The following is a 9,940-nucleotide window of genomic DNA, read 5'->3' on the forward strand; positions in this document are numbered from 1 at the left end:
CTAACCTAACCTAACCTAACCTAACCTAACCTAACCTAACCTAACCTAACCTAACCTAACCTAACCTAACCTAACCTAACCTAACCTAACCTAACCTAACCTAACCTAACCTAACCTAACCTAACCTAACCTAACCTAACCTAACCTAACCTAACCTAACCTAACCTAACCTAACCTAACCTAACCTAACCTAACCTAACCTAACCTAACCTAACCTAACCTAACCTAACCTAACCTAACCTAACCTAACCTAACCTAACCTAACCTAACCTAACCTAACCTAACCTAACCTAACCTAACCTAACCTAACCTAACCTAACCTAACCTAACCTAACCTAACCTAACCTAACCTAACCTAACCTAACCTAACCTAACCTAACCTAACCTAACCTAACCTAACCTAACCTAACCTAACCTAACCTAACCTAACCTAACCTAACCTAACCTAACCTAACCTAACCTAACCTAACCTAACCTAACCTAACCTAACCTAACCTAACCTAACCTAACCTAACCTAACCTAACCTAACCTAACCTAACCTAACCTAACCTAACCTAACCTAACCTAACCTAACCTAACCTAACCTAACCTAACCTAACCTAACCTAACCTAACCTAACCTAACCTAACCTAACCTAACCTAACCTAACCTAACCCAACCTAACCTAACCTAACCTAACCTAACCTAACCTAACCTAACCTAACCTAACCTAACCTAACCTAACCCAACCTAACCTAACCTAACCTAACCTAACCTAACCTAACCTAACCTAACCTAACCCAACCTAACCTAACCTAACCTAACCTAACCTAACCTAACCTAACCTAACCTAACCTAACCTAACCTAACCTAACCTAACCTTAACCTAACCTAACCTAACCTAACCTAACCTAACCTAACCTAACCTAACCTAACCTAACCTAACCTAACCTAACCTAACCTAACCTAACCTAACCTAACCTAACCTAACCTAACCTAACCTAACCTAACCTAACCTAACCTAACCTAACCTAACCTAACCTAACCTAACCTAACCTAACCTAACCTAACCTAACCTAACCTAACCTAACCTAACCTAACCTAACCTAACCTAACCTAACCTAACCTAACCTAACCTAACCTAACCTAACCTAACCTAACCTAACCTAACCTAACCTAACCTAACCTAACCTAACCTAACCTAACCTAACCTAACCTAACCTAACCTAACCTAACCTAACCTAACCTAACCTAACCTAACCTAACCTAACCTAACCTAACCTAACCTAACCTAACCTAACCTAACCTAACCTAACCTAACCTAACCTAACCTAACCTAACCTAACCTAACCTAACCTAACCTAACCTAACCTAACCTAACCTAACCTAACCTAACCTAACCTAACCTAACCTAACCTAACCTAACCTAACCTAACCTAACCTAACCTAACCTAACCTAACCTAACCTAACCTAACCTAACCTAACCTAACCTAACCTAACCTAACCTAACCTAACCTAACCTAACCTAACCTAACCTAACCTAACCTAACCTAACCTAACCTAACCTAACCTAACCTAACCTAACCTAACGTAACCTAACCTAACCTAACCTAACCTAACCTAACCTAACCTTCTTACAAATCACGAAGATACCCAAAATACTTTAAAGTTGCCCACATCGTCACAGCATGTTACAAATATCGAAAGCTAACAGAAAATGAGTCTAGATAGAAAATACTGGACAAATCTCGAAGATACTAAAATACTTGAAAAGTATCCAAATTAACATGGTGTGTTTTGAATATGCGAAGCCTACTTAAAATAGTTCTGACTCGAAAATATTTGACAAATCGCGAAGATACCAAAATAATTTAAAGCTGCCCAAATCATCACAGCAGGTTACAAATATCGAAAGCTAACCGAAAATGATTCTAGATAGAAAATACTTGACAAATCTCGAAGATACAAAAATACTTTAAAAGTGCCCATATTGTCACAGCTGGTTACAAATATCGAAGGCTAACTGAATATGAGTCTAGTTAGAAAATACTTGACAAATCTCGAAGATACTTATATATTTTAAAAGTAAACAAATTACGATGGTGTGTTTGGAATATGCCAAGCCTACTTAAATTGGTTCTGACTCGAAAATATTCGACAAATCTCGAAGATACCAAAATATTTGAAAAGTGCCCATATTGTCATGGTGTGTTTGTAATATGCTAGGCATACCTTAAATTATACTAACTCAATAATATGTGACAAATAACGAAGATACTAAAATACTTAAAGAGTGGCCAAATTAACACGGCGTGTTTGGAATATTCCAACCGTACCTAAAATATTTCTGCCTTGAACATATTTGACAGAGCTCGAAGATTTTAAAATACTTTAAAAGTGCCCATATGGTCACGGCGTGTTTGGAATATGCTAAGCATACCTAGAATGGTACTAACTCAAAAATATTTTACTTATCTCGAAGATATCAAACATTTTTAAGACGGCCCAAATCGTCACAGCAGTTTACAAATATCGAATACTAACCGAATATGACTCTAGTTAGAAAATACTCAACAAATCTCGAAGATACCAACATACTTTAAAAGTGCCCATATTGTCACGGTGTGTTAGGAATATGCCAGGCATACCTAAAATGGTACTAACTTGGAAATATTTGACAAATCTAGAAGATACCAAAATACTTGAAATGTGCCCAAATCGTCCCAGCAGGTTACAAATATTGAAAGCTAACTTAATATGAATCTAGTTAGAAAATACTCGACAAATCCAGAAGATACCAAAATACTTGAAATGTGCCCAAATCGTCACAGCAGGTTACCCCTAGCGGAATCCGACGAGAGACTACGAGCCTCTTCGATTGGTCATCGCTTCTCGGATTTTTGGCTAACTTCAAAGTGTAGTATCTATGATATTGAGAAAAAAGCCGGTTTTTCCTAATTTCAAAGTTTATCCTAAGTTATTAATTAATTTAACTTTAACCGTACGTGGAAGGATTCTCTGTTTTCTATTTAGTCAGTCGTCAACGTGGCCTTTATAAGGATAAACCGGCGTAATTCAATTCCTACCCGTAACTCCTAGCGAAATCCGACGAAAGACTACGAGCCTCTTCGATTGGTCATCGCTTCTCGGATTTTTGGCTAACTTCAAAGTGTAGTATCTATGATATTGAGAAAAAAGCCGGTTTTTCCTAATTTCAAAGTTTATCCTAAGTTATTAATTAATTTAACTTTAACCGTACGTGGAAGGATTCTCCGTTTTCTATATTGTCAGTCGTCAACGTGGCCTTTATAAGGATAAACCGGCGTAATTCAATTCCTACCCGTAACTCCTAGTGGAATCCGACGAAAGACTACGAGCCTCTTCGATTGGTCATCGCTTCTCGGATTTGTGGCTAACTTCAAAGTGTAGTATCTATGGTATTGAGAAAAAAGCCGGTTTTTCTTAATTTCAACGTTTGTCCTAAGTTATTAATTAATTTAACTTTAACCGTACGTGGAAGGATTCTCCGTTTTCTATTTTGACAGTCGTCAACGTGGCCTTTATAAGGATAAACCGGCGTAATTCAATTCCTACCCGTAACTCCTAGCGGAATCCGACGAGAGACTACGAGCCTCTTCGATTGGTCATCGCTTCTCGGATTTTTGGCTAGCTTCAAAGTGTAGTATCTATGTTATTGAGAAAAAAGCCGGTTTTTCTTAATTTCAACGTTTGTACTAAGTTATTAATTAATTTAACTTTAACCGTACGTGGAAGGATTCTCCGTTTTCTATTTTGACAGTCGTCAACGTGGCCTTTATAAGGATAAACCGGCGTAATTCAATTCCTACCCGTAACTCCTAGAGGAATCCGACGAAAGACTACGAGCCTCTTCGATTGGTCATCGCTTCTCGGATTTTTGGCTAACTTCAAACTGTAGTATCTATGGTATTGAGAAAAAAGCCGGTTTTTCTTAATTTCAACGTTTGTCCTAAGTTATTAATTAAATTAACTTTAACCGTACGTGGAAGGATTCTCCGTTTTCTATTTTGACAGTCGTCAACGTGGCCTTTATAAGGATAAACCGGCGTAATTCAATTCCTACCAGTAACTCCTAGCGGTATCCGACGAGAGACTACGAGCCTCTTCGATTGGTCATCGCTTCTCGGATTTTTGGCTAGCTTCAAAGTGTAGTATCTATGGTATTGAGAAAAAAGCCGGTTTTTCTTAATTTCAACGTTTGTCCTAAGTTATTAATTAATTTAACTTTAACCGTACGTGGAAGGATTCTCCGTTTTCTATTTTGTCAGTCGTCAACGTGGCCTTTATAAGGGTAAACCGGCGTAATTCAATTCCTACCCGTAACTCCTAGCGGAATCCAACGAGTGACTACGAGCCTCTTCGATTGGTCATCGCTTCTCGGATTTTTGGCTAACTTCAAAGTGTAGTATTTATGGTATTGAGAAAAAGCGCCGGTTTTTCCTAATTTCAACGTTTTTCCTAATTTATTAATTAATTTAACTTTAACCGTACGTGGAAAGATTCTCCGTTTTCTGGGACCAATTTACATATACTCCGTACATTGTTTACCCCCATTACACCCCCATTTTCATTTCTTCACTACGCCCCTTTCCTTTAGGCCACGGTCATTCTGCTTTTAAGGACACTTCCCTTTTTACCACGCGCCTCTTATGCATCCCTCACTGGTCCTCGCCCACCGTTTTTTTTACCATTAATTAACATGGAGACTAGTTTTTACCCCACTTTTTTCCCTACGCGGCCACTTCCCACGAACCTCTACTTTTGGTGAAACGATCACTTTGACTCCGCCTGCCTTTTGGTACCACACGCTGACTCCGCCACCCATATTTACCCCCTGTTACCTAACATACTCTCGCTCCTTTTGTATTTTCTCCCCCAAAAACGTGCCGGACCAGTTTTTCGACCAGTTTTCCGGACTCCTGGGACCAATTTACCTATACTCCGTACATTGTTTACCCCCATTTCACCACCATTTTCATTTCTTAAGCCAAGCCCATCCTACTTTTAAGTACACGCCCCTTATTACCACCCGCCACTTTTCCATCCTTCAATTGTCCCCGCCCACCATTTTCCTACCTAGTCCCACGTAAATTAACATAGGGACCAGTTTTTACCCCTATTTCCCCTACGTTGCCACCTCCCACGTACTTCCCCTTTAAGGGGCACGCTCACTTTGGCTCCGCCTACCTTTTGGTTTCGCCATTTCTATTTTAATTTTGATATAAAAGATTAGTTTATTTATTTTCGGAAATAATCGGCTTATTTCTCGCCCGTTTTTCGTCTGATTTACGTCCGCTTCTCGTATCGTCTGCTTCGAAAACTTTACCATAAAAATGACGTTACGAGTCTGGTTTGGCCTGAAAAAATAACAAATCGTGGTATTTAAAGATAAGAATTATCTCCTAAGCTCTATTTATAACGCTTGAAGACTGTTTCAGCCTTCGGAATAATCCGCCACTGAACAAAACAACGGCCGGCTAGCTACGAAATTCCCCGTGGATTTGTAGCTTCTCCATGGACAAGTTTGGATCCCAGCGGGTTGAAGGATTGCCTATGACAGAGCTGAATAATTCGTTAACGTTTCTCATAGAGGTTAATTTCCCTTTATTGAATCAACGGAAGATGTTGATTGATCCGTGGAAAAACAGGACTTTACATTTCGACGTATCTAAACCGCCAATGACTGTCAGTCCTCCGTGGAGAGGTAAATATGACCCTTCTGTGATTAAAATAACCAATTCAACTTGGTTTCTCATTTCTCATGGCCTTTTTAGTCGTTTATAGATCGCTGGGGTAAGAACTGTTTACAACGGGGAAAAACACCGCCGTTGTTGATTAAGTGGAGAAATTTGAGTATGTAGTTAGCTTTCTGAGTTCCCAAAACCGCCCATTACCCTGTTGGCTACCTCGTAGAAAATGCCTGGATTGAAGCCTGGTCCGAAGTAAGCCTGGCGGAAAATGGGTAAAATAGTCCAGGAAACTGATATATCAAATAGTTAAAGTAGAAAACGTCGAAAAAATCAAGTGAAATCAACTTTGTGTTCCTTACCGCAAGAAGTGGAGTCTGAGACGGGCCAAGAACTGCCACCCGCTGTAGAGACTACTCCTCAACTTCCAGTTTTACAGGCTGCGGCGTCGGGCCAAACCCCACGTATAATTTGATGTTCAAATATATTTAAAGCTATAACAATTTATAATTATATATTTAGGAAATAATTTGAATTTGAACTCGAATGGAGATTTTTTGAAAGAAACTAGCGCTACTCAAAATACTCCGAAAAGAGGAAAAATATCTGCCCACGAATCTGCTGACGAAAATTCTACGTTAGAAATCGGTAACTGTAAACTCACTATTTAAAAATAAACTTTTACTAATAGGTTTTTATTATTTTCTAAACGTAGATGATGGCGATGGAGATGCCTTATTTGCGCAAAATGATTTTAGGGACAACGAAAGCGTCGTAAATGCTTATTACGAGAGTGATGGTAATATATATCCCTTAAAATATTTGTTGATTTTAAAAATTGTGTATTAGAAATAATTATTGTTTAATCAAATGTTTCGGATTATGTTTAAGATACCTTTTCTGTTGGTTCAAAAAGGATCAAAAATAGTTAAGTTATATATTTTTTACATGTACGTAATTTTTCTAATTTCAAATTATGATATTTAGAACGTGACCTAAAAACGAAAGATAATTAAAATTCAAAGTGTTCAAATGGACTTGCGAGTACATCTATATCAAATAATGAAAATATTTAACCATGTTTATGAAACACTTTTCTACTCCTATTCGAAATGCTAACAGTTCAAAATCCTGTAGTGTTTCTAACGGAAGTAAGAGCGAATATTATTAAGAGGATTATTATTTTGATATAATTGATTTATTTATTAATGTACCCGCTGTTGAAGGTTCGTGTAAAGACAGAAAAGGGATAAGCGAAGAGCCCAGTTAAACGGGAAAGATACAAATTAGCGAAGGTAATATTTAATTGGCCAATATAAATATTATTCGTAGTAATAATTGATTTTTCTCTTTTTAAAGCGTGGTATCGCGCTGTTACCAGAAATCAAGAAATATTAAAATGAAATCAACGCCATATCCTTGAAACGCTTGAGAGTATTTTAAAAAATACTCAAAAAGATGGGCTGAAAAGGGAAAAGGCCACTTATTAATTTTAGGCTCGTGAAAGCAATTATTGGTAAGTGTTTAATTAAAAATTTATATGTTTTAGGTTCTCACGTATTTCATTTTATAATTAAATAAAATTTCTTGAGATTGAAGAACTAGAAGCGTGAATTTCATTTTCTTAAAGGGAATATAACCTCAGGTATTTGGTGTGGAACACCGACGTTTGAAGCTCTGGCCGCTCTTGCCTATGGCTTTAAAAATGTTTGGCGCCACTGTACAGGGTAATTTGAAAAATTGATGGGGTCTTCCGTAAATATTGCTTTGCAGGTTATATTCCCTTTAAAGAGCATTTATAAATAAATTTAAAACTAATATATATTTTTAACTTTTTAAAGATACTACAGTTGCGGAGTTGGAAAAAATTGTCAAATGTTGGATTGCACACGCAACAGACGGAATAAAATCAAAGGAAGCTACAGCGGCCAAAAAAAGAATTTAATAACATTAGAAAAAATCAAAACATTTGAACGAAAAATTAAAACTTTTAATGTGAAAACGAAAGTAAAACTGGTTGAATAAAAAAATTTAGTTTTCAAACCTGTTTTGATAAGTTTATTTTATATTAGCAATTTCAAATTAATAAAATTATTTATTTTAAATATTATAAATATCCACTGGATATTCAAAATCGTTCGATAGATATTCGGTGAACATTTCCTAGTGGTCCTTTCTGTAAAATTTTAATAGGTTTTGATGTCCATTGAATATCTTTTGACTTTGGTTTAATGTCCATGGCCCTAATTTATGAAGCGGTAGTTTATTTAGTCAAAGATATTTAGACTAAAGATTTCCTGGTTAAACCGAAGCCATAAACTTATAAAAACCCTTTAAAATAGCTTACTATTTTAAAAAAAAATTAGCACCCAATTTCTGTTCCAGACTGTTTGCGCTACACGATTATTTGTGCATTTTTTCATAAAAAAAGCTAAAATTCTACATATTTAATATCTAGCAGTTAAAACTAAAGATTTCCTGGTTAAACTGAAGCCATGGAGTTATAAAACCCCTTGAGACTAGCTTACTATATTTAAAAATATAAATAAGCTCGAAACTCGAACTCAGAAAACAAATTATATAACCAAAAGTACATGAATTCACGACCTTGAGTGAGTAGTTGACCACGTTTTTGAGGGCCACTAAAAAGGGTAAGTAGCCTCCGAGAAGGCGCTAGTTTGGACTAATCCGAATGATTTTCGTTCCCTCTTTCCATTGCCGAGGTTCGTTTCGCGCCACATTGAGAATTTCAAAAGTTAAGAGCGAATGAAATTTGAACGGCGCCGACAAGCGGCGTAATTAGTCCCAACTCGCGTTTTATCAGCTGCAAACGATTCTACGAGTAATTTCCTTTCTAACGGTAGCTCGCGCCTGTGTCTGGGCCATCGCGTTTTCCGGCAATGCAAGATTTAATAACGAACTCAAGAATTCACGACCTTGAGTTAGGAAACTCCGAGAAGGCGCTAGTTTGGACTAATCCGAATGATTTTCGTTCCCTCTTTCCATTGCCGAGGTCCGTTTCGCGCCACATTGAGAATTAAAAAATTTTACAACCTTTTCCTGTTTTTTAATTCTAGCACTTAAAACTAAAGATTTCCTGGTTAAACCGAAGCCACGGAGTTATAAAAACCCTTGAGAATAGCTTACTATATTTAAATATATAAATAAGCTCGAAACTCGCACTCAGAAGACAAATTATATAACCAAAAGTAAATGAATTAACGACCTTGAGTGAGTAGGCGACCACGTTTTTGAGGGCCACTAAAAAAGGGTAAGTAGCCTCCGAGAAGGCGCTAGTTTGGACGAATCCGAATGATTTTCGTTCCCTCTTTCCATTGCCGAGGTTCGTTTTGCGCCATGTTGAGAATTTAAAAAGTTAAGAGCGAATGCAATTTGAACAGCGCCGACAAGCGGCGTTAATCGTTCCAACTCCCGTTTTATCAACCAGAAACGATTCTACGAGTAATTTCCTTTCGAACAGAAGCTCGCGCCTGTTTTTTTTAAATGAGGTTATAATTTAGCATGAACGTTCAAATTAGAAATAAATAAGTGGTCAGCGTGCTATCGCCATTGGCCGAACTATCTTAGGGTTCAAAGTCGCCTCTCATTGGGCGTCCGAACATAATGCCGGATTTTAAAACAATTTAATATATTGACCATTAGGAGTTTGTTCTGAAATTATTCGTACAGCCACTTTAGTTGAACCACTAAACAGATAACGTTGCGCTGGTCATGTCGAATAGGCGCTTAAATAAATCATCCTCCAAGAAAATCTCCAAGAAGTAATATTTCCTAGAGCCAGGATCCGCGAGGTATTGTTTAAGTAATACTTGTTGAAACAATGGAAACTTTGCACTTTTAACAGGAACGTCGTGTTTTTGCCAATGCTTAATATCTATAAAAAGTTTCCTGGCTATGAACGCACGCTTGTTGCTGCCGTATAGCTGAAACATTTCCCTTAATTTAACAAGCACTATATTAACAATGATATACAGATCGTGGCTGTCGGAAATATTACTTTTTCGCGATTTCCATGGAGGATGATTTATTGAAGCGTTTATTACTCCGAGAATAACTAAATGACTTGTTGAGAACAAATTACCAGATCGTAATTAACCACGAAAATTATCACGCAACTATATTGAAATTCATAATTTTCCAAATATCAATTAAGACTTGTCCCGAAATTCTTTAAATTTCGGGAAATCGTTCCTAAAATTCTAATACCGTCGT

General features: G+C 37.2%; 1 protein-coding gene across 1 annotated transcript; it reads left to right on the forward strand.

Annotated features, from left to right (window-relative positions):
• Positions 1-5,936: 5,936 nt before the first annotated feature.
• Positions 5,937-7,719, forward strand: LOC149960369 (uncharacterized). The gene is made up of 9 exons (XM_090156100.1): positions 5,937-5,962; positions 6,023-6,171; positions 6,230-6,355; positions 6,423-6,506; positions 6,599-6,634; positions 6,695-6,858; positions 6,934-7,002; positions 7,067-7,223; positions 7,549-7,719. The coding sequence occupies exons 1-6, from the start codon at positions 5,937-5,939 to the stop codon at positions 6,721-6,723; spliced, it is 450 nt and encodes a 149-aa protein (XP_090012226.1). The 3' UTR covers positions 6,724-6,858; positions 6,934-7,002; positions 7,067-7,223; positions 7,549-7,719.
• The last annotated feature ends 2,221 nt before the right edge of the window (positions 7,720-9,940 follow it).

Source organism: Leiobunum rupestre, chromosome 1, assembly GCF_980474605.1.
Source record: "Leiobunum rupestre chromosome 1, qqLeiRupe1.1.hap1, whole genome shotgun sequence".
Lineage (NCBI taxonomy): Eukaryota > Metazoa > Arthropoda > Arachnida > Opiliones > Sclerosomatidae > Leiobunum > Leiobunum rupestre.

What these genes read in the sequence shown, in the direction of transcription:
- LOC149960369 (XM_090156100.1), top strand. Translation starts at nt 5,937, where the DNA reads ATGCCTGGATTGAAGCCTGGTCCGAA. An exon ending in GGATTGAAGCCTGGTCCGAA is followed by an intron (nt 5,963 to 6,022) that starts GTAAGCCTGGCG and finishes AAATAGTTAAAG; the next exon opens with TAGAAAACGTCGAAAAAATC. An exon ending in AAATTCTACGTTAGAAATCG is followed by an intron (nt 6,356 to 6,422) that starts GTAACTGTAAAC and finishes TTCTAAACGTAG; the next exon opens with ATGATGGCGATGGAGATGCC.